This window comes from Perognathus longimembris, chromosome 13 (genome assembly GCF_023159225.1).
Source record: "Perognathus longimembris pacificus isolate PPM17 chromosome 13, ASM2315922v1, whole genome shotgun sequence".
In the NCBI taxonomy this organism is placed as follows: Eukaryota; Metazoa; Chordata; class Mammalia; order Rodentia; family Heteromyidae; genus Perognathus; species Perognathus longimembris.
The window spans coordinates 60,880,935-60,904,997 of NC_063173.1; the positions used below are offsets into that span (position 1 = coordinate 60,880,935).

The 24,063-nt window shown below is 64.6% G+C and overlaps 1 protein-coding gene across 1 annotated transcript in view; it reads left to right on the forward strand.

Annotated features, from left to right (window-relative positions):
- Positions 1–24,063, forward strand: part of Ano1 (anoctamin 1) — a 69,348-nt gene that overhangs the window by 28,631 nt on the left and 16,654 nt on the right. Inside the window, exons 10-17 of the mRNA XM_048361454.1 lie at positions 2,165–2,206; positions 4,984–5,048; positions 6,432–6,566; positions 9,179–9,339; positions 15,146–15,228; positions 17,811–17,822; positions 18,263–18,334; positions 20,215–20,289. Of these exons, the coding sequence (XP_048217411.1) occupies positions 2,165–2,206; positions 4,984–5,048; positions 6,432–6,566; positions 9,179–9,339; positions 15,146–15,228; positions 17,811–17,822; positions 18,263–18,334; positions 20,215–20,289 (645 nt within the window). The remainder of the gene's footprint in view (positions 1–2,164; positions 2,207–4,983; positions 5,049–6,431; positions 6,567–9,178; positions 9,340–15,145; positions 15,229–17,810; positions 17,823–18,262; positions 18,335–20,214; positions 20,290–24,063) is intronic.

A 24,063-nucleotide genomic window follows, 5' to 3' on the forward strand; every position in this document is an offset into this window, starting at 1 on the left:
GCCACCCTTCAAGACTTAAGCCAGAAAGGGGAGAGGAATCTTCCAGAGCATTGGGTGTAGTAGGAGCTTTAGCCCATTTAATCTCCTACAGACAGAGAGAGGTTGAGTAACTTGGCCAAGGCCACACAGGGGTCTGCGGCAAAAGCCACTCCTGGTCGCCATTCTGCCGCCGTGTCCCCGGTGGCACCACCGCCCCGTCCTGCCTTCTCTACCCCGCCGTGCCCAGGGCCCGTCTGCCCACCCCTCGCGTGGACTGGCCCGGGACCCACCGGGTGGGCGGCTGAGGGTCCCTCCCTCCCTCCCCTCACACAGCCAGATGTTAGGAGGCGGGGAAGCTGAGGCTGGGGGAGCTCGGCTGGCTGGCGGGGAGCACTCGGCCCGGGGGCAGAGCCCGGAGCCTCTGGCTTATGGCATCTTTGGGGAGTCAGGACTTCTGCATCCGGTGTTCTGAAGTGAGCCGTGCGGGCCTGGGGCCCTTCCACAGAGAATGTGGCCCAAGGGGGCCACGGCGGGCCTGGGGGGGGGGTGGCGTTTTGCTGCCTCGGGACCTCGTGTTTGCAACACGGTGTTATACTGTTGAGCCAGGCCTCCGGCCCTTTTTGTGCTGGTGGTTGTTGAGAGGGGGTCCCACATCCTGCCAGGTACGTGCCTGGACTGCGATCTGCCTGTTTTAGGCTGCTCACAGCCGTGATGACAGGTGGGTACCGCCATGCTCCCCTTCCAGTTGAGAAGGGATCTTGGGAGCTTTTCTGGCCATGCTGGCCTTGAACCGTGGTCCTCCCAGTGTCAGCCTTCCGATGGGCTACGAGCATGGCCGCCAGTGCCTGGCTCTGGCTTTTAGGTTCTTCTACAGCCGGCTTCCTCCCCATTAACCGGTGCCACGTCTTCTGTGGGTGGCCTGCCTCACAGTCACCCCCCACCCCTCGCGTCCGTGCCTTGTTCGTTCATTCCGGAAGGCTCTCTGAGGCGGGGAGCCGTTGGCCACCCCAGCCAGTGGGCCCAGGGAGAATCGTAGGTCGCGGTGGCCGGTGGAGGTCGCCCGTAATGACAGGGTGACAGGTAGACAGAAAGGGCGCTGACATTTATGTTGGCTACTCTGAGGCTTTCTGCTTCCTTCCTGCCTGGCACCTGCCCACCTGAGGTCACGCCGAGCGGACCTCCGCTCTCCACCCGTCGCTCCTGGGGTGGCGTGCCGGCCGGCTCGTTCACGGAGACCCGGGGAGAGCCGGCTGGGGCAGGGGGGAGCCTGGCCGGGGGGGGGGGAGGGGCAGCGGAGTCAGGAAGGTCACCTGCTGATGGACGGGGGACAGCAGGCCACCGGGCAGGCCACGCCCCCCACCTCTCCCTCGCCCTTCCTCGGTGTCAGCTGCTGGGATGTTGCACTCGCCTTTCTCCTCCCCCTGAATTGACAGCCCTGGATCGGCTCAGACTCATCTCTGAGTCCCTACAAACGTTTGCCTGGCTGTTTCTCTGGGCTTTTGCGTTGGCACGTGTTGGTGGCTTTGGTAGGAGGGCTCAGTGGCCCTGGGCTTTGTGCTGGCCAGGCAGGCACTCTGCCCCGCGAGCCCAGCCTCCCGCCCCCTATGTCTTGCTTATTTTCAGAGCAGGGGCCTTGCTTGTTCCCAGTCCCCCCCCCCGCCGGGCTGCCAGGCTCCTTCTTGTGTATCGCCCTGTCCCTGGGGACAAAAGGCGTGGGCCACTGACCCCAGACACTGCTGCCCCATGACGGGTGTGTGCCACCGCTCCCAGACTCTGTTTGAGATGGGGTCTCATGAGCAGCTTTCTGCCTGTGATAGCCTCAAGCCACGATCCTCTGGTCTCTGCCTTCCACGCCGTCCATTTGTAAAGTGGGCGTGTCGGGCTCCCCCCCCCCCCACACACACTCAGGTGCACTTCATTGTTGCTTCTGTAGATGGAGAACGCCACTGGCCACTGGTGCGGCGTCCGGGCCCCCGTGTGGCGGCGTCCGGGCCCCCGTGTGGGGCTCAGGCATCCAGGGTGGGGTCCGGGCCCCCGTGTGGGGCTCAGGCATCCAGGGTGGGGTCCGGGCCCCCCCTTGTGGGGCTCAGGCATCCAGGGTGGGGTCGGGCCGGGCAGCCTCGCGCTCCTGCGCAGTGTGGCGTTCCGCCCGCCCCTGGGTGACTCTTCCTCTCTTCCCCGGCAGGGAGACTACGAGGGAGACAGTGTGGAGTTCAATGACAGAAAAGTAAGTGGGCGCCCAGCAGTGCACGCTGTCATGGCGGCCGTGGCCTCGGAAGGCACTTGGCCTACTCGTGCACTCTCCTGGGGAGATGAACTAGGGCCGCATGGTGACCAGCAGCGGGGAGAGCCACGGTCCCCGCGGCTCGCCTGGGGGGTTCCGGCATGCAGTGTTTCTCAAAGGCGCCTGCTGCGGAACCCTTCTTGATAGGAAATTTAAGGGCCTGGTGTTCCACAGAACACTCTTTGGGAAGCACCACCTAATTCTTGGGTCCCTAATTGCCACTGCCCTCCTTGAGTCTCCAGAGCCCAGGCTGCACCCCACAGCCCTCCCCGCCCCGGGCAGGGTCCCCCCCCTCCGCCCCCACCTGGCCCCCCGCCCCGCCCTGTTCTCTTTCTGCGCGTTGCTGGCATCCACCACCACACGTGCCCACGCCCCGCCGCCCCCTCGCTGCACCCCGCGAATCCCGGGCCGACCACCCTGTGCGGGCCCTGCTCGCCCTCCTCTGCGGGGAGAGCACCCCAAGGGCGGCCTTGTCCCGGATCCCAGGGCCGGAACGCCCTCCCTGCCCGCGCCCTCCAGCCCTGTGCTTGCTTTGCAGTCTTGGGCACTTGCTAAAACTTGCCCACACGCCCGGGAATCCAGCGGAGATGCTATCAGACCTAGCACAGAAGTGACATATTTGGTTATTTTTAGTGTAACATCTGGCATCCGCCTGAGACCCGCGGCCTGTAGACCGGGCCATGCAATCCTGTCGGAGGGGCCCGGCCCCACTCGGGCCTGGGAGGCCCCATTTCCTCCACAGATCCCCCTCCACCCCCCCACACCCTCTGTGTGCCACTCCCGGGGCTTGAACTCAGGGCCAGGGAGCCGTCTCCGAGCCTTTTTGCCCAGGCTAGCGCTCTGCCACTCGAGCCATAGCTCCACTCAGGCTTTCTGGTGGTTCATTGGGGATAATTAATCTCACAGACTTTCCTGCCCAGGCTGGCTTCGAACTGCCATCTTCAGATCTCAGCCTCCTGAGTCACTAGGGACGACTGTCTCCCTAACGTCACGGCAGCTGGGCTGAGGGCTTCGGGCGGGCAAGGGCTGCCTCGGCTAATTGTTCAAGAAATGCTTGTGGGGCCGTGCCGCCGCCCGGCTCAGCCGCCACAACGCCAGATCCTTAGCCCGGCTTCTCCGGGGCCCCTGGTTTATTTTATGTCCCGGCAAGGAGCACAAGGCTTGGCCCAGGGGCAGGAGGGTGGATGGAGGGCAGAACGGGTGGAGGAAGGGCTTGGTCCCTCTGTGTGGGGAGGGTGGGAGCTCCCTGCCCGGGTTCTTCCCACTGACCACGAGGCTGCACCCGGCAGCAGCCAGCTTGCCCAGGGCTGGGGTCCTGGGGGTCCTGGGGCTGTATCCTGTGTGTGCCGCTCCCCCGGCCGACGTAAGAGCTAAAGAAAGCAAGCTGCTCGGGGCTGGCAGAGCGGCTCCGTTTCCACAGCTCTGCTCTCTCAAAGCTCACAAGGATGCAGCTCGCTCTGCTGGCTTCCCTGCCCTAAAGGGTGCGTGGTGACTGGGAGCCAGGTGCCTCTGCCCTCCTGGGCGACAGAAGGGGCCCTGGAAAGTGAGGAGCCCTCGGGCCGGGGGGGCGGGGGGCTCCCTGGCCTACAGGCATTGGCTCCAGCCCTCCTTGGATCAGAGACCCCTCACACCGGGTGCCGTGGCTCATGTCTATAATCCCAGCTACCCAGGACGCTGAGGACTGCAGTTTGTAGCGAGCCCAGATAGAAGACCATGAGAGTTGTATCTGCAGTTAACCACTAAAAAAAAAAGGCCTGGAAGTGGCTGTGTCTCAGGTGGTAGAGGACCAGCCTTGAGCAAAAAGCTCAAAGGTGAACACAAGGCCCCAAGTTCAAGCCCCAATATTGGCACATGCAAGAAAAGACCCCCTTGAAGGAACCTCTGCCCGCTGGCCCTGCACCTTGTCAGTCCGTGTGGAAGGTGCCCTGGGCAGCGCGGGTAGCAAACCAAATACCACTGGTCAGAGGCAAGATCAGCAGGCCTGAACTGGACCATCTCACGGCTCAGAGCCAAGGTCAAGGGCCTGGCCTGTTGGTTCCTGGTGAGGCCGAGTCCTGAAGGAGCTACAGGAACACAGACCACATTGTGTCTTCCCATGGTGTCAGAATCTATTGAAGAACGAGTCCACAAATCATGTCCATTTCATTGGCACTCCTTTGCCAGGTCCTACTGATTTTGCTTGATAGCCACAAACCAGTTGGCAAACAGGTTCTTTTATTCCAGTCTTACTTGGTCAATGACTCTCAGGTCCAGTGTTACAATGAAATAGAGGTTCCGGGTTCTAAGAAAGTGTTAAGAGGCTGCCAGAGGCCAGAGCAGACGGGGTGCGGGCACCAGAAGAGGGCCTCTCCTGGAGCCCCTGGTGGCTTTATCCCTTTCACAAAGAGGGTTTGGCTGGTAGGGTCGCCTGTGGTAGAGCACCAGCCCAGCCTGGGAAAGGGCCCGGTTCCCGGGTTCTAGCCCCAGCACTGAAGAAGAGATGTGCCCCTCACTAGAGTGGCGGGAATCCCCGGGTCCTCACGGTGGCCCGTGTGGTGCAGAGCCAGCCACGAGCGCGGCCATTCGCTGCCTCACTCCCATCCCGGCCGAAGCCCGGGCCGGGCTAGCGCATGGCTGACCCCGCCAGTGTGGGCTGCATGAACGAGTGGATGTGAAGGTGGGCCAAGGCTCCCGAGCTGCGTGCGCCGCCGATCCAGCTCCCGGCTCTTCTCTCTCCCCAGCTCCTGTACGAGGAGTGGGCGAGCTACCGGGTCTTCTACAAGTACCAGCCCATCGACCTGGTCAGGTGAGCCGGCCTGTGGGGGCGGGGCCTGTGGAGGTGGGCGGGGCCTGGAGCGGGCGCAGCCCTGTGGGGGCGGGGCTTGGAGCGGGCGCTGGGCCTTGGAGGCGGGGCCTGTGGATGTGGGCGGGGCCTGTGGAGGCGGGGCCTGGGGCGGGCAAGGGGTCTTGGAGGCAGGGCCTGGGGCGGGCGCGGGGGCCTGTGGAGGTGGGCGGGGCCTGTGGAGGCGGGGCCTTGGAGGCGGGGCCTGGGGCGGGCAAGGGTTCTTGGAGGCGGGGCCTGGGGCGGGCGCGGGGCCGCGGGTGGAAGCCGGCTGGGGTCCCCCGTGGATGTGGGTTGGTCCGGGAAGGCCGCTGTGAGCTCTCAGCTGCTTGAGGCGGTATTCGAACGTGGCGCAGGTAGGCGAATCCGGGCCTCTGCTGAGCAGGGGCGTTCAGAGGGTGGGTGGCCCAGGGCAGCCGCGCCGATTCTCCAGGCCCAGGCCCTGTCCCCAAGGGGACAGTGGGCGTCCCCAGCGGAAGAGAAGTGAGCCAGCAGAGACGGTTCACACCTGTGATCCCAGCACCCAGGAGGCCCAAGCAGGAGGTGTGGAAGTTTCAGGCTAGCCAGGGCTACACAGAAAGCCCCTGTCCTGGTGGCTGGCACCTGTCATCCTAGCTACTCAGGAGGCTGAGGTTTGAGGATCGAGGTTCAAAGCCAGCCCGGGCAGGGAGGTCCGGGAGACTCATCCGCAATTAACTGCCAGAAAGCCTGGAGTGGCGCAATGGCTCAAGTAGTAGAGCGCTAGCCTTGAGTGAAGGAGCGCAGGGGCAGCGCCCAGGCCCTGAGTTCAAGCCCCAGGACTGTCAAAAAAGGTATTATTATTGTTGTTGTCGTCATTATTATCTTAAAAAGAGGGAAATGAGCAAGTATGGATCATCCTTGCCTAAAATCTCAGCTTCTCAGGAAACGGATCCAAGTGATCACGATCCAAGGTCAGTAGGGGAGCAAAAACTAGCGAGACATCATCTCAGCTGACAGGCTGGGTGTGGTGGCATACAGCTGTAGTCCTGGCCACTGTGGAGGCCTAGGTCCAGCCCAGCCCTGGGGGAAAGCATGAGATCTTCCCCCACCTCAAACCCAAGCTACAACATTAGGGACAGGGGACACGCATGGTTCAAGCGGTAGAGTGCTTGTCTAGCAAGCACGAGGCCCTGAGTTCAAACCCCAGGACCTCCAGAGGGAGGAGGAAAAGGGAAAGGAAAGGAGAGAGAAAGGCTGCAAGGGGCCCGGCGCCCACCATGTCACTTGGAGGGAGAGGCGATGGCCGTCGGAGTGGCTCCTGGCAGGGGAGGGGCCAGCGGGGTCCCGGGAGTGGGGTGGGAGCTAGCCAGCCTCTGTCTCCCGCAGGAAGTACTTCGGGGAGAAGATTGGCCTGTACTTCGCCTGGCTGGGGGCCTACACGCAGATGCTGATCCCCGCCTCGGTCGTGGGCGTCATCGTCTTCCTCTACGGCTGCGCCACCATGGAGGAGAACATCCCCAGGTAGGCCCCGCGCGCCTCCTCCAGTCGCTCCTGGCAGAAGCCACAGGAACCTGGCCTTCCCCTCACCTCCTTGGCCGGCGCCCAGGCCCTAGGAATCCCCGGCCACGCACGCGCTGCTGGCTGAGGTGCTCCCACACCACGTGGCAGCCGCCGGGGGTCAGGCATGGTGGCTCAGGCCTCTCCTGCCTGCTACTCCCCAGGCGGAGACCAGGATCATGGTTTGAGGGGAGCCAAGGGGAGGGAAGGAAGAGCTATCCGGGCCCCATCTTAACAGAACGCCGGGCACGGTGGTGCCTGTCCGCCATCCAGGCTCCTGGGAGGCCTGAGTAGCAGGATTGGGTTCAGATGCCAGTCCAGGTGGAAGGGGAGCACCCATCTGAAAATAACTGCAACAGGAGGGACTGGGGGTGAGGCGAGGGCGCAGCCCCGGGCACCACCGCCGGGACCGCGGGGTGCAAGGAGAATGCACGGCCTGCACATGCGTGTGGGCGTCCCGGGCGGAGAATGCAATGCGCATGGTCTGCGCATGCGTGTGGGCGTCCCGGGCGGAGAATGCATGGTCTGCGCATGCGTGTGGGCGTCCCGGGCGGAGAAAGCATGGTCTGCGCATGCGTGTGGGCGTCCCGGGAGGAGAATGCTCCGTCTGCGCATGCGTGTGGGCGTCCCGGGTGGAGAAAGCATGGTCTGCACATGTGTGTGGGCGTCCCGGGGAGAATGCTCCTCTGCACATGCGTGTGGGCATCCCGGGTGGAGAATGTTCCGTCTGCGCATGCGTGCGGGCGTCCCGGGCGGAGAATGCATGGTCTGCACATGCGTGTGGACGTCCCAGGCGGAGAATGCATGGTCTGCACATGCGTGTGGGCGTCCCGGGCGGAGAATGCATGGTCTGCACATGCGTGTGGGCGTCCCGGGTGGAGAATGCATGATCTGCACATGCGTGTGGGCGTCCCAGGCGGAGAATGCACCTCTGCACATGCGTGTGGCGTCCCAGGCGGAGAATGCATGGTCTGCACATGCGTGTGGGCGTCCCGGGCGGAGAATGCATGGTCTGCACATGCGTGTGGGCGTCCCGGGCCGAGAATGCATGGTCTGCACATGCGTGTGGGCGTCCCGGGTGGAGAATGCATGATCTGCACATGCGCGTGGGCGTCCCGGGCGGATGGCGGTGGTGGGATGAACTTTCTTGTGGAGGGACGGGTTCTAGAATAAGTACAGGGCCTGTTTGCATGCATGGAAGACTTCTGTCATCCGCTGTTCCTTTCCACCTTGGTCCTTCCCTGCTAGGGAGAGCCTCTGCCTTGACTAGGACGGGAGGACGGGCTGGCAGCGGCCAGGTGGGGGGGGGGGGAGGTGACCCACTCCTCTTCCAGCCCACGCAGCTGGCGTTTCATCCGAGTCAGCCACGGGCACCGAGGGGCCTCCTCCCGCCTGGCGCTCCTTGGAGAGGGCCAGGAGCAGGAAGCTGTGTGTTTGTTTATGTGTATCCAGAAATCTAGAGAAAACAAAGCAGAAACATCCACTCTGCTCCTCCCGGATGGCCGTCAGGCCTCTGGGACCCGCACACAGCCTGGCGTCTATTTATAGGTCAAGATCGTGTCAGAGCCCACAGGAAGCAGAGCGCTCTGGGCCTTCCGTGGCTGGAAGGGCCTTTCCAGAAAGAAAAACAGAGTCTGAAGGTCAGGGTCTGGCCACGGTCACAGAGTAGGACAGGAGCGCAAGGTCTCAGCAGAGACCCCCAGGAGACCCCACTATGTGCAAGTGCATTGAAGAGAGGCCAGAGTTCAAGTCCCACTGTGCTTTGTGACCTTAGGCCAGTCTTTCCCTTCTGGGCTCCTGTCCCCATCTATAAAGGTGGAATTGGAACCCTGATGTCCCCGATGCTGGTCCAGGCCCGGCGCAGGCTTGAGCTTCACCCCGGCCCTTGTTTACTTTAGTTAACTTTTCAGACAGGGCCTGCTAGGTTTGCCCAGGTTAGCTTTGGCCCCTGTCCTCCTCCACCTGCCTCCGCGTAGCTGGGGTTACAGACACACACCACCACGCCTGGCACAGGAACTCTCAAAGCAGTGCGCAGCCAGCTGGGGCGAGAAAGTCTGTGAGAGTCAGAAAAGGCCGTGGCTCAAATGGTAGAGAGCTAGACTTGAGGAATCCTAGCTACCCAGAAGGCTGAGATCTAAGGATTGTGGTTCAAAGCCAGCCAGGTCAGAAAACTCCCCGTGAGACGCATCTCCAACTAACCACCGAAAAGCCAGAAGTGGCGCTGTGCCTCAACGCGGTAGAGCGCTAGCCTGGAGCGAAAGCTCAGGGACAGCACCCAGGCCCTGGGTTCAAGCCCCATGATCGACAAAACGAAAGTACCCGGCATACACACGTGTGCACACACGCACACACACAATCACTGGGAATGCTGGCCGTCAGCAGAGGCCCGCCACATTCAGGGTCGGTCGGGTGATCGTGTTTTGTCACAGGCTGCCCCAGGGGGCGGCGTGGCTGGGCGTGGCCCCAGCTGGCTGGTGTGCCTCCTGGGGCCCCCTTCAGCCCCCCACCGGGGCTGCGGGCTGTGCGGTGTGCCCGTGGCCGGGGACTTGAGGTGCCCTTCCTTCCTTCCGTGGCAGCATGGAGATGTGCGACCAGAGGAACAACATCACCATGTGCCCACTGTGCGACCGGACCTGCAGCTACTGGAAGATGAGCTCGGCCTGCGCCACCGCCCGCGCCAGCCACCTCTTCGACAACCCCGCCACCGTCTTCTTCTCCGTCTTCATGGCCCTCTGGGGTAAGCGGGGCCTGCCGCGCGGGGACAGCCCGCACTGTCGCCCATCCACCCGGAGGGCAACGTTCCGTGTGCTGCCCACAGAGGGAATGTTCCCGGAGTCAGGAGCCCCCTCCCCCGCCGCACTGTGGGCCAAAGGGGCTGCAAGGCCCTAGCCCCGGGGCACAGGCAGGCTGGCCCGACCCGGCCGGGGTGCTGTCTCTCATTAGCGTCTCAGGGCAACTCTGCAGGCCTCCTGCATCCTTGGGGTGAGGACTTGGAGGGTCAGAGAGGGGACAGGCGTTGCCTGGAGTCCCCTGGCTCTGAGCAGTTGCCATGATGAGCATTAAAGCCACGTCCAACCTCACGGCCAGGCCCTGCCACCGAGTCCCAGGCCGGTGCTGCCTCCCCAGGGGCCTTCCCGTCCCTGGCCCTGGGATTGGGGACCCCTACCCCCCCCCGCTTGCTCCGTCCTGGGCTCCAGAGGTGGGGGCTGAGGCCCGGTGAGCTGGTGGTGGCACTTGTGGCAGGGAAGCGGGGTGCAGGGCCCCCTGGAGCCCCCCCGGGCCCCACTGTGGGCCGACCCTGACCCAGGCCCACATCGTCTCTGCACCGCCCTGCTCATGGTGGGTGTGGACGGAAGGGGGCTGAGAAGCCAGTCACGGTACCTACGGTCCCCGGAGGACAAACCACCGGTGGCCACGCCAGCCACAGGGCTCCACGCCGCTTCCCGGGCGGATCCCGGGCCGAGGGGAAAGGGCTGGTGAGGACCATCAGAGCCTCGGTGCCAGGCAGGGGCCTCTGGCTCAGCACCCCAGGGGCTCACGGCGGACCCAGCCAACGCACGGGGTGAGCCGCAGCCTCGCCACCCACCCGCGCACGCCCTTGGTTTGTTTGCTGGAAGCCCGGGCTTCCTGCGTGCTGCCGCGGGGCCGTACTCCAGCCGGGTCCTGGGCTTGGACGCGGGCGGGGCCCGGCACACTCCCCGAGCGGGCCTGCTCACGGCGCGGGCCCTGCCACTTGCTTTCTGGTGGTTCTCTGGGGGGTCAGAGCCAGGGCTGGCGTCGAGCTCAGATCTCAGCCTCCCGAGTCGCTGGGATGACAGGCGTGAACACCACGCCTGTCGGTGCACACATCGTTTATGGCAGGGAAGAGGGCTGAGCCAAAGCACCCTCCCTCCTGGGACCAGAACCTGAATCCTGAGCACACAAACACTGCTGGTGGCAGGTGGCTAGAGCTGGTTTCTCTGCTGGGGGTACGGAAGCACAGAGAGCTTAAGTGACTTGGCCAAGGTCACAGAGCTAAGATTGGTCATACACCCACAGCCTAGCAAGTCTACCTCTAAGGACCACTTGAGTACCCTGGTCCCACGTCCCCGCCCAGACACGCTTTCGTTAGCTCCCCTTCCGAGGGGAGCCTTGGACCCTCTAGGTGCTGGCTGGCCAGCCGCGGCCCGGCCCAGCCAGGCGGACCTGTTGTCCTAACTTGGGATAGTGAGCAGGGCCAGCATGTGCGTGAGTCCCTGGCTGCTGCTCCGTTCCCACCGTGGGAGACAGTCGGGAAGAAAATCAGGGACAATCCCATGCCGCACACTCCCGTCTTCAAGAGACAGGAAAATCAGGAACACGCCAGACGCCTCCCAGCCAGCCTTCTAGAGAAAGGGGGCTTCGCTGAGCCGGGATGGGGCGGCCCTGCCTGAGCGTGGGCACCTCTGGGCACACGCGCGCGCACACACACACACACACACGCACACACACGCACACACACCGCCCCGCCCTGGGCTCTCTCCCTCAGCCTGTCAAGAGCAATTAGCAGAGCCCCCAGCGCCTCCCTTCAATCTCTTCTTCAATTACCCGCACTGTCGCCGGGAGGGGTCTTTTCTCCCTGGAGTCTCTCCTTCCATCCCGTCTCATTTCCTGCCCTCCCCCCCCCCCCACTCCGTCCTTGCTACTTAGGATGGCAGAGCAGCCCGGCTGGTTCCCGCCTGCCTGGCTGTGCCCCCCCCTCCACGAATGGCAGTTGCTTCCCAATATGCATGGGGCCTGGAGCCATCGGCCGCCCCGCCTGCCACGGCCGACACCCCCAAGCCTCCGGTGAAAGACGTCACGTTGAGCACCTCAAGCCCCATTTAGCTATTTGCTGAGATCAATTTTCTGAAATTACAGCCTAATCATGGGTTTGAACTGCTTGTCAGTTCCACAGAGAACAAAGGAGGTGATTTGATTTCAGTCCCACGTCGCCAAGAATGAAATGTCAGCCTGGGATGGAAAGGCTGCCCTGCCATGCCTGAGGTTTTGATTGGCAGCTGCCCTGGGCAGGGCGGAGGGGAAACCGGGGTGCGATTGTCTGCGGGGATTAAGAGGCAGGCCAGCGGCAGGGCAGGACTGGACGGTCCAGGTGCTTAGGTCGGGCGGGTGATGCTGGAAGGCCCCGCGGCCCCAGGGTGGGGTGAGCGCCCCCAGCCCCCACCGGGGGTGTGGAAAGCAGCTCATTGCACCGGTCCCCAGCATGTCCCTGGGGAGTGGCTATGCCCCGTCCCCTCTTGGGGGTCCGACCCCCGGAGCACGTACAATAGACGGCATTACAGGTCTTGAGCTGCTTGCGCTGTTACTGTAAAAAACAAATAAATAAAAAATGCCCAGACCTGGTGTCTTAAATGACACGCTTCTCTGGGTTCTGCAACGGCAAAGCCCAGGGTCTCTGCTTAGGTAAAAGCCCCACGCTGGCCCCAGACAGTCCTGCTCGTTGTCCCGCCACCCCAGAGCCAGTGAGAGCCAGTGCCGTGTGCTGGCGGCTGTCAGTCCGTCACAGGCCCGTCCAGCCTTGCCCCCCCCCCGGGGGCCCCTCCGCACCACCCTCCTGGGCCCTGGTCTGTGGAGCTGCCCCGTGCCAGCACACAGCACCTGCAGTCGGGGGCCTGTGCCTCGGGTTCGTGGCTGTTCTCTGGGTGGGGACTGCCTGGGAGTCTCTGTGGCCCCTCAGGCTCGCCACGCGGCCGCGCAGCGCCCACTCCCACTCACCACGGGACGAGGGGCGAGAGCGCAATTGCCCACTGAGGAAAGTGCAGCCCAGTGCTTCAGTGTGGGCCCTGGGGTTAACCTGACCCGCAGTGCCCTCGTTCACGCTCGTGCGTGTGCGTGTGTGTGTGTGTGTGTGTGCTGGTTCCGGGGCTCGAACCCAGGGCCGGGGCATCATCCCTGAGCTGTTTCACTCACGACTGGTGCTCAACCCCTTGAGCCAGACCCCAGCTCACACTCGCCGGTTGTCAATCGGTGCCCTTCCCGCCGCCCAGGGAGCTGTTTGAGCTCCTGCGTGTTCCCGGGACACAGCTCGCTCGCGCGCTCCCTCCACGGCGTGTTCACGGGACACGGCTCGCTCGCGCGCTCCCTCCACGGCGTGTTCCCGGGACACAGCTCGCACGCGCGCTCCCTCCACGCATGTTCCCGGGACACGGCTCGCTCGCGCGCTCCCTCCACGGCGTGTTCCCGGGACACAGCTCGCTCGCGCGCTCCCTCCACGGCGTGTTCACGGGACACGGCTCGCTCGCGCGCTCCCTCCACGGCGTGTTCCCGGGACACGGCTCGCTCACGCGCTCCCTCCACGGCGTGTTCACGGGACACGGCTCGCTCGCGCGCTCCCTCCACGGCGTGTTCCCGGGACACAGCTCGCTCGCGTGCTCCCTCCACGGCGTGTTCACGGGACACGGCTCGCTCGCGCGCTCCCTCCACGGCGTGTTCCCGGGACACAGCTCGCTCGCGTGCTCCCTCCACGGCGTGTTCCCGGGACACAGCTCGCTCGCGTGCTCCCTCCACGGCGTGTTCCCGGGACACAGCTCGCTCGCGTGCTCCCTCCACGGCGTGTTCCCGGGACACAGCTCGCGCACGCACGCTCCCTCCACGGCGTGTTCACGGGACACGGCTCGCTCGCGCACTCCCTCCACGGCGTGTTCCCGGGACACGGCTCGCTCACACGCGCTCCCTCCACGGCGTGTTCCCGGGACACGGCTCGCTCGCGCGCTCCCTCCACGGCGTGTTCCCGGGACACGGCTCGCGCGCGCGCTCCCTCCATGGCGTGTTCCCGGGACACGGCTCGCGCACACGCTCCCTCCACGGTGCGTTCCCGGGGCACGGCTCGCTCACGCACGCTCCCTCCACGGCGTGTTCCCGGGACACGGCTCGTGCACACGCTCCCTCCACGGCGTGTTCCCGGGACACGGCTCGCTCGCGCGCTCCCTCCACGGCGTGTTCCCGGGACACGGCTCGCGCGCGCGCTCCCTCCACGGCGTGTTCCCGGGACACGGCTCGCGCACACGCTCCCTCCACGGTGCGTTCCCAGGGCACGGCTCGCTCACGCGCGCTCCCTCCACGGCGTGTTCCCGGGACACGGCTCGCTCACGCGCGCTCCCTCCACGGCGTGTTCCCGGGACACGGCTCGCACACGCGCTCCCTCCACGGCGGCGATCGGTTCAGCGATCGGTTCCTTTGCGGAGCAGAAGCTTCTCTTGAGTTTGGCTTGGCCTCATTTGTCTATTTTTTTCTTTTTGTCACCTGGGCTTTTATGTTCTCTCTCAAGCCCCCAGCAGGGCCGGCTTTGCGTAGCACCCCCCCCCCCCCCGCCATGGGAGCTGGACTTCCCAGGATGCCGTGCACGCCCATGGCCTGGTGGGCTGGGCGGGAATCAGTGTGGGAGGAGGGACCAGGGGTCGGGGTGCTCCTCCCCCTCCCCCGTCCTCTGCTCCCCGTCCTCCCCCCTCCCCGCGTTAGGATTCTGGCCTCTTTGAGGGCTTTTGAACTGGGGTGTCTTATCTCTCTTGGAAGGGCCACGTGTCTGAGGCGTGGTGTGCTCCTCCTCTGAGCCTCGGTTTCCCCTGTAGAACGGGGAGCCGTGGCACTCGGGCCGGCGGGCTCTCCGGGGCGGGCAGTGGAGGGGAGGAGGGTGACATGCCAGCCTGTGCCCTGAGTCACTCCGCGTGAACACACCTGCGTGTGCCAGGTGCCCTGTGTGCCACAAGCGAGGACAGACCCCCCACCCCTGCCCCACATACCAGAGGGGACTCCTGGCAGGCCAGCGAGACGCTGGGGGCTTGGGGGGCTTTATAAAGAGGTTCATGCTGGCGCCAGGCTCTGGAGGTCAAAGGTCAAGGGTCACGGGGCTCCTCATGCAGTGAGAGCAGGCACGCGTGTCTTTCTGTTCCTGTCACGCCTCCTATGGCCTTTCCCCAGCCCCCCACCCCACCCCCCCGCTTCAGGGCAGGTCGGGGTTCAGCCCGCCATGTCCCTCACTGTGGGGGTTACACGCCATCCATCGGGTGAGGCCTTGGGGGACACCTCAGCAGGTCCCAGGAGGAGATGCTTTCTGCTCTGGGCCTGGGTCCCTGCGGGCCGGGAGCCCGAGGGGGCGCGTGCGCGGTGCTCCCTGGAGGAGGGGGCGTCCCAGGGGTTTGCCTGTGGGACGATGGAGGAAGGGCAGCAGCTGGGCGCAGGCCTGGCCCGGTCTCCGCCTTCCTGACCCCAGGTGCCCTCCTGGGACCTTCAGGCTCCAAAGCAGAGGAGCAGATGGGTCAGGCGGGCACCAGCGGCCGGCCAGCCTGGCCAGGTGACCCGGGTCCGTGTGCCCCCCAGGTCCATGTGACCCCGGGTCCGTGTGACCCCAAGTCTGTGTGCCCCCTGGTCCTCAGCTTCCTCCTCTGCACACGGTGGAGCCACAGTCCATGCCGGAGGTCCGAACTCTTTGCCTCCCCCTGCCCCGGTTCTTGCCACTGGCTGGGCCAGCCGTGCTGGGGGGAGAGTGGACGAGGCCCCCGCTGACCCCTCTCCCGCCCCCCCCCCAGCCGCCACCTTCATGGAGCACTGGAAGCGGAAGCAGATGCGACTCAACTACCACTGGGACCTCACGGGCTTCGAGGAGGAGGAGGTCAGTGGCGTTGGGCTGGTCGCCCCCCCCCCGCCCACCCCCAGCCAGCTTCCCTGGGCCTCCCGAGGATGCCCGCAGCCCGTCCGCCCCCCTCCCCCATGGCCCTGGCATGCTGGTGCCCTCGGTGGCCATGGCGACGTTTGACGCCCACCACCGTGGTTTGGGCCTCCGTGCTCGCTGGTCAGGCTGGGCAGCGGCACAGCCAGGGTCGGAGGCCGTCTGCCACGGCCCCCCCTCTGGGGCTGCAGGGTGTGGGGGGGGGCAGCCACTGCCTGGGGAGCCCCAAAGGCAGCTGGGCTCACAGGGTGGGGGTGGCTTCACGGAAGGGGGCGCCCGGTGGGGGGCAGGGAGCGCCCCTCTTCACCAGCCCCGAGGGCATCCCGGGGACCCCACAGAGCAGTGGGGGGGCGGAGCCCCTGCCCAGCGTGCCAACCAGCAACCCGTCCTGGAAAACGCCCTCGCTGTGTTCCTGTGGGGCCTGGGGAATTGGCAGCAGTACTTGAACTCAGGGCTTGCATGTGCTTGGCCAGGGCTGCCCTGCTGAAGCCTCGCCTCTGGCCCAAGCTGCTCCTTTTGTGTGTGTGTGTGTGTGTGCTGGTATTGGAGCTTGAACTCAGGGCCTCCAGCTCTTGCTCATCTTTTTCACTGTAAGCTGGTGCTCACCCACTTGAACCGCAGCTCCACTTCCAGCTTTGTGCTGGTGAATTGGGCATAAGACTCTCCGGTCCTTTCTGTGATCCTCAGATCTCATTCTCCTGAGTCGCTGGGATTGCAGGCGTGAGCCACAGTCTCCACGGAGATGGTCCCTTTAACAGTGAGGCCCCTGCTGGCTGTTTGGCCCTTGTTTCTCTCCCGTGGCCCACTCGGGGAGCATGAGACCCCTCGATCGCTCACCCCCAGTCACGTGCCGACAGACCAGGTTTGCCAGGCGGGGCTCGGCAACATCAGAATGATTATGAGGCAGGCCTCGGCAGCTGCTGGAACCCCATCCTGACTGGACACCAGCTGGCTATGTGACCTGGGCCAAGTCACGCAGCTTCTCTGTGCCCAGCGTTCTCTCGCCTGTCAAACGGCACTGAGAAGCAATCCTTGCTAGATGGAGTGTAAATCCGACACCTCAGACTAAGTCCAGCATACATGAAGCCCCCGTAAGTGGTGACCTGACTAGCCACCACAGGCCCCGCCCACTGCCCATCTAGGCCCCGCCCACTGCCCATCTGTGTTCCACCCACCATTTAGGCCCCACCCATCACACATATAGGCCACGCCCACTGCCCAGCTATGCTCCACTCACCATCTAGGCCCCACCCACCTAGGCCCTGCCCACTGTCCATCTATACTCCACCCACCATCTAGGCCCCACCCATCACACATCTAGGCCCTGCCCACTGTCCAACTATGCTCCACCCACCATCTAGGCCACGCCCACTGTCCAACTAATCCACTCACCATCTAGGCCCCACCCATCACACATCTAGGCCCCGCCCACTGTCCAACTATGCTCCACCCACCACCTAGGCCCCACCCATCACATCTAGGCCCTTCCTAGTGTCCAACTATGCTCCACCCACCATCTAGGCACCACCCACCGCCCATCTAGGCCCCAGTCTCAGCTTGTTCTTCCAGTTCGCAAACCACTGAGGCCACTCGCCATCGGCCTGTGGCTCTTCGAGGGCAGAGCCGGGGAGAGAGCCGAGCCCTGGCCACCTCCCAGAGACTGACCCCAGGACGAGTTCTTTCCTCGCTGCTTTAATTGGAAGTACTCCCACAGAGTGGAGAGGGGTGGTTTGTGCCTGCAATCCCCCCTCTGGGGGAAGTTACAGGACCCCACTTGAAGCAGGAAGTCATGTGTGGTGGTGCGTGCCTGTAATCCCAGCCATGCAGGAGGCTGTGGTAGGATCGTGGGCAGAGACCGGCCCGGGGCGGGGCGGGGTGGGGGGGGGGCAGAATTCAAGACTATCCAAAAACAAAATAACTGAAACAGAAAGCATTATATGGGTGGCTCATCAGGTAGAGGGCCAGCCCAGCGAGCGCAGAGCCCTGAGTTCAAATCTCAGTACTGCAAAAAAAACAAAAAAAAAAAACCCAACCCCCCAGATAGAACGCTGCGCACCTGTCATCCCCCCGTTTTGGAAGCTGATTTAGGACGTGCTTCTGTCGTGTGCCTGCGTCTGAGGGCAACGGGAGGGAGGGAGGGAGGGAGGGAGGGAGGGAGGGAGGGAGGGGACAGACCCTTGGTCCCATCTCTGGGGAGCTGTCCCTTGACCTCCTGACCCAGATGGCCAGCCTTGATTTTAGGGTGGTGAGCACGGGGGACTGAATGAGCTCCCCCAGGTGGGGCGACCTCGGGTGGAATGGTGCTGAACCCCACGTTTGGGCTCCAGGAGGGCTGGCTCACCACGCGGCCTGGGGGTTCCTCTAGTTCTCACTGTGGGGACCCCTCGAGCCATAGCCTTGCCTCAGCATCCCTCCCCCTCCCCCTCCTCCCCCCCATCCCTTCTCCCTCCTCCCACCCCCACCCCTGGCTGAGCAGCCCTAGTAACGCCTGTCTCTGTTTCGTTTTTATTTTCTGGTTCCTGAAGGAGGCTGTCAAGGTTTGCCATCATTTTTTTGGGGTCACTCTTGCCTTCCACAGCTCTCCCCGAGCGGGACTTGCTCGCACTCCTGTCGGCTCTTCCGCCTGGGCGGGGTCTCCGCTTCCTCCTCGCTGTCCTGACCCCTTCCTCCTCCGGCGCCCCTGGGCCCTCGCTTGCTGCCTCTCCCTGCGTCTCTGCCGCACCGCGTCCCCGGGGCCGGTTCACGGCTGGGCGTCCGCACGAGCGGGACGTGGCCTCGTCCCCCGCGGGACGCAGGCCAGCGCCCGGCCGAGCTGCGGAGCGGCCCAGGTCCCCCGGCGGGGGGGGGGGGGGGGGGCACCCGGGGTTTGAGGTTGGAAATGAGAGCAGTGGCCGTGAACTGGCCCCGGGCGGGCACACGGGGGGACGGGCCAGCCCCCCGCCTGCCAGGCCCGTGTGTGACCCGCTGCCCTTCACAGGACCATCCCCGGGCCGAGTACGAAGCCAGGGTGCTGCAGAAGTCACTGCGGAAAGAGTCCAAACACAAGGAGGTACTTACTGCGGCCAACGGGAGGGGGCCAGACTCCGCCCGAGGGCTGCGGGGTTCCCTCCCCCCCCCCTGCACCCGAGGGGGAGCCCAAGCTCTGGGCGTGGGGCAGCTAAGCTTTGCAGCTCCTTCGCAAAACGCTGCCACCCCCCACCTCCCCCCACCCCCCGTCCTCCGTGCCGGCCAGTGGAGTGGACGTGGCAGCCGCCCGGGGCCTCTGAGCCGAGGGCAACGCCCCGCAGCCTTCAGACCCCGGGTGGAGGGGGATTGGGGGCCCCTGCGCAGGGCTGGAGACGCCGCCTTCCCAGCTCCCCCGGGCGCCAGGCCCCTCATCCACAGCCCGGTTCCCCGCCAGCCTCCCGCCCTGCCCGGTTGTCGTTGGGTGATGCCGGACTCTCCTGGGGCCGGGGCCCGGCCGCCTCTCGGGGAGGCTGGACCAGGCCCGGGTGCCTGTGGGGCTCCAGGCTGTCCCTTCGCACTGGAGCCTCTCAGGTGTGTGGGGGTCCCCGTCACGTCACCGAGTGGCGGGCCGTAGGGGCCACACCCCTGCGGATGAAGGGGCCAGGCCCCTGCTCCTCCAGCCAGAAGGAGCTGTGCCTCGCCTCCCGCGTGCGGGCGGGCGGGCGCCTGAGGGCCACGCGGGGCTCGAGGGGGCGGAGGGCGGGCACCGGGCATGCCCGTCCCAGTTGGTACACAGCCGGCCGTGTCTAAGGCCCTGCGGGCCCCGTGGTGCCCCAGCGTGCGTCCCCAGCTCCCCACCTGGGACGCCATGTCCCAGGGGCTGGCGGGAAGCAAGGGGACGGCCACCGCGGCACAGAGGGGCTTCACCGGCCCGCCACGCCCGCTCTCGTCAAGCCCAGCAGGTGGGAGGACCCGGGCGCGGGGGCCGGAAGCCGCCTCGCAGCCGAGCCTTGGCGTCTTCCCAAGCTCCTTAGTCACGGGAAGCCCAGAGGTGTTCAGCTCCTTCCCACGGGCCTCTGGGGACCTCCCGGAGCCGTGGGAAGGTGGCGGCGGGGACAGTCTGTCTCCCAAGGCCCTCCCTCCTACCTGGTCGGTTCCGCGTGTTCCCGCGTGGTTTCCGGCGCAGCTCCGCGTGTGATGGTCCCCAGCCATGGCGTCCAGTTAGGCCGGCTTGTTGACATGAGCTCCTGGGTGTGGAATCACGGGGGCCCCCGGGGCGCTGGGCCCAGCTTCCACCAGCTGTGCTTTCACCACTGGCTCTCTGCCAGGCCTGCGTGAGTGTGTGAATGTGCGCCTCACGCTCACACACACACACACACACACACACCCCGGATCTGAGGCTCGAACTCAGGACCTGGGCGCAATCCCTGAGCACTTTTGCTCAAAGCTAAAACTTTACCACTTGGGCCACAATCCCACTTGTGGATTTCTGGTGGAGATCTACCTGGAGATAAGAGTCTCACAGACTTTCCCACCCCGGCTGGCTTTGAACCGCCATCCTCAGATCTCGGCCTCCTGACTAGCTAGGATGACAGGCGTGAGCCACCAGTGCCCGGCTCCTGCTTGACATCAAGCCTTCCCAGGACCTCTGCCCCGCAGCCCATGGGCCTACGTGGCGCTCACCATGGTACCCTGGGCACCAGCTGCTTGAACCAACTTGCTCAGCAAGGGGATGAAACTACTTTGGTCTGGGTGGCCTCCGGCCTGCTATTTCAGGTGCTGTAGACTCCAACGGGGTCCTGCGGCGAAGCAGGCCGCGCCCGGAGGGGCCTGGGGCCTCGCGGCGTTTAGGCCTCTAGGGAGTTTTTAGGTGGCAGCGGCCCACGTGCTCCTGAGCGCGGGCCCTTTGCACTGGCTCGCCGCCTGTCCAAGAGTGCTCAGAGGACTCCCGAAGTGACCCAGGTCGTTTGCTGATTGTTGCAGACAGACAAGGTGAAGCTGACCTGGAGAGACCGCTTCCCCGCCTACTTCACCAACCTGGTGTCCATCCTCTTCATGGTAAGTTCCGGAAGGCGAAGGCCAGGGACATCTGGGGTGCCCTCCCGGAGGTGACTGGCGGAATCGCCATGATGCTGTGGTGCCCCTGGCACCCCCTGGACGTGGCTGCCCCGTGTTCTGACGTGGCATCGGCCCCCAAGGTGGACACAGAGCTGGAGCCGCAGCCGCACAGGAGGCCGGGGGCCGGCGAGCTGATTGCGCGTGCTCGCTGATCCCATGCGCTGGCTGATCCCATGCACTGGCTGATCCCATGTGCTCGCTGATCCCATGCACTGGCTGATCCCATGCACTGGCTGATCCCATGCGCTCGCTGATCCCAGTGCTCGCTGATCCCATGCGCTGGCTGATCCCAGTGCTCGCTGATCCCAGTGCTCGCTGATCCCATGCGCTCGCTGATCCCATGCTCTCGCTGATCCCATGCACTCGCTGATTCCATGCGCTCGCTGATCCCATGCGCTGGCTGATCCCATGCGCTCGCTGATCCCAGTGCTCGCTGATCCCATGCGCTGGCTGATCCCAGTGCTCGCTGATCCCATGCGCTCGCTGATCCCATGCGCTCGCTGATCCCATGCTCTCGCTGATCCCAGTGCTCGCTGATCCCATGCGCTCGCTGATCCCATGCGCTGGCTGATCCCATGCGCTCGCTGATCCCATGCGCTGGCTGATCCCAGTGCTTGCTGATCCCATGCGCTCGCTGATCCCATGCACTGGCTGATCCCAGTGCTTGCTGATCCCATGCGCTCGCTGATCCCATGCGCTGGCTGATCCCAGTGCTCGCTGATCCCATGCGCTGGCTGATCCCAGTGCTCGCTGATCCCATGCGCTCGCTGATCCCATGCGGTGGCTGATCCCAGTGCTTGCTGATCCCATGCGCTCGCTGATCCCATGCGCTGGCTGATCCCAGTGCTTGCTGATCCCATGCGCTCGCTGATGGTTCCCAGTGCTCGCTGATCCCATGCGCTGGCTGATCCCATGCGCTCGCTGATCCCATGCGCTCGCTGATCCCAGTGCTCGCTGATCCCATGCGCTGGCTGATCCCAGTGCTCGCTGATCCCATGTGCTCGCTGATCCCATGCGCTCGCTGATGGTTCCCAGTGCTCGCTGATGGTTCCCAGTGCTCACTGATCCCATGCGCTCGCTGATGGTTCCCAGTGCTCGCTGATGGTTCCCAGTGCTCACTGATGGTTCCCAGTGCTCGCTGATCCCATGCGCTCGCTGATGGTTCCCATGCGCTGGCTGATCCCAGTGCTCGCTGATCCCATGCGCTCGCTGATCCCATGTGCTCGCTGATCCCATGCGCTGGCTGATCCCATGCGCTCGCTGATCCCATGTGCTCGCTGATCCCAGTGCTCGCTGATCCCATGCGCTCGCTGATCCCAGTGCTCGCTGATCCCATGCGCTCGCTGATCCCATGCGCTGGCTGATCCCATGCGCTCGCTGATCCCATGTGCTGGCTGATCCCAGTGCTCGCTGATCCCATGCGCTCGCTGATCCCATGCGCTCGCTGATGGTTCCCAGTGCTCGCTGATGGTTCCCAGTGCTCGCTGATGGTTCCCAGTGCTCACTGATCCCATGCGCTGGCTGATCCCAGTGCTCGCTGATCCCATGCGCTCGCTGATCCCATGCGCTGGCTGATCCCATGCGCTCGCTGATCCCATGCGCTCGCTGATGGTTCCCAGTGCTCGCTGGTTCCTGTTCCCAGTGCTCCCTGAACAGGCAGCTGTCCTCGAGAGTGGTATCTGTGTAGGTAATTAGTCACGTAGTTGTTTCATCGTTTCAGACCAGGCTGAGGAGTCTTTTAGAAACCATTGAACTGGACCCAAGCCCGGTGTGGTGGCTCGTGCCTACAGTCACAGCTGCACCGGGGGGCTGAGATCTAACAATCACAGTTCAGAGCCAGCCCGGAAAGGAAAGTCCATGAGATGCCTGTCTCCAGCTAACCACCCGAGACCGAGAAGTGGAGCTGTGGCTCACGTGGTACAGCATCAACCCTGAGCACAAGAGCTCAGGGATAGCCCCCAGGTCCTAAGTTCACACACACACACACACACACACACACACACACACACACAGCTGGGCATTCTGGTACAAGCCTGTAATCCTACCTACATAGGAGACAAAGATAGGAGAGCCAAAATAAAGTCAGCCCAGGCAAACACTCAGAAGGCTGCCAAAAAAAAAGAACAAAGCAGAAAGTGCTGAGGCTATGGGCCAGGTGGCAAAGCGCTTGCCCAACAAGAGCAAGGTCCTGAGTTCAGCCAAAGAAAGTATCAAGAAAATAGCACCCAGACTGGACAGAAACCATGGCTTTGCTGCTGAGGGGCCCCGGGCCTGTGGCCAAGCCTCTCCCCCTGGCTCGAGGGGCCCAGGCCCCCCTGAACCCTCAGCCCTCGCCACCTGCGTGCGCCTCGTCGTTCCGGCCGTCAGGGCGGCCTGTGGGCCCGTCTGCCCAGCCGGGAGGGGTCGAGAGGGCCTGGCACAGACCCCTGTCGCCGCAGCCTGGTGCCATGCCACCGGCACGGGCCGCAGACCCCGGCAGGGCGCGTCCCGCTGGGTCCTCCCGACCAGCCAGTCCTGACACGGCTCTGCCCTCTGGCCGGGGAGGAAGCCGAGGCCCGGAGGGGGTGCCGGCCGGCCCTCGGGGTGGGGCTGCTCAGTCTCCCCGCAGGCCCCTCCCCCTGCAGGCACTGGGACGGGTGGAGGCAGGCGGGGCGGGGTCTGCTGGGCTGAGCCAGGGGCTCCGGGGCCGCCGGCAGAGGGCTGGAAGGCATCCTGGGACGCAGGTTCTGGCTCTCAACAAGGGACCTCGACTCACGTAAAGGAGACCCCGATAGCGGCATCCTCCTTGGGGGGCCCCCGAGATCACGCCTCAGAGGTCGCCGTCACCTCCTCATGGGGGTTGGGGGGCAGGGTGGGGCGGGGTGCACTTGGCCTCGTTTGGTTTATTTGCTGCCTCTTGAACCCCTGGGCTCAAGGGATGGGGTCCTCCTGCCTCAACACCCCCCCCCCGCCATGGCTGGAACTTCCAGAGTCCCCCTGCCGGGTCCTGAGCAGGCCAGCCGGCCCCCGCCCCTCCACGTCCACTCCTGGGAGGGCGAGCACCGTGAGGCCGGCCTGGGGGGAGTTCTGAGGAGCCCCGCTCCCCGGCACTGCCCTAGCGATACCCACGCCTCGCCCCACGGCCGAGCGTGGCCACGGCGAGTGACCAGGGCACGTCTGCAGAAGCCAGTGCTGGAGGCTCCGAGCGTGTGCCACGCCTTCTAGAAGGCTCCCTGGGGAACAGCAAGCCTCAGTCCTCCCTGCAGGCCTAGGAGCTGGGAGGGAGGCATGGTGGGGTGGGCACTGCATCCGGCACCTGCCATGCTACCCGCTCCCACATGCCCGCCTCCGAGGGGCAGCCGCTCCCTGGGGTTTGGGTTGGTTGGTTGTTCTGTCAGTTGTGGGGCTTGAACTTGGGGTCTGGGCGCTGTCCCTGGGCTCTTTTTTTTTTTTTTGGCCAGTCCTGGGCCTTGGACTCAGGGCCTGAGCACTGTCCCTGGCTTCTTCCCGCTCAAGGCTAGCACTCTGCCACTTGAGCCACAGCGCCGCTTCTGGCCGTTTTCTGTATATGTGGTGCTGGGGAATCGAACCTAGGGCCTCGTGTATCCGAGGCAGGCACTCTTGCCACTAGGCTATATCCCCAGCCCCCCTGGGCTCTTTTTGCTCAAGGCTAGTGCTCCACCACTTGGAGCCGCAGCGCCACTTCCAGTTTCCTAGCGGTAGAGATAAAAAGTC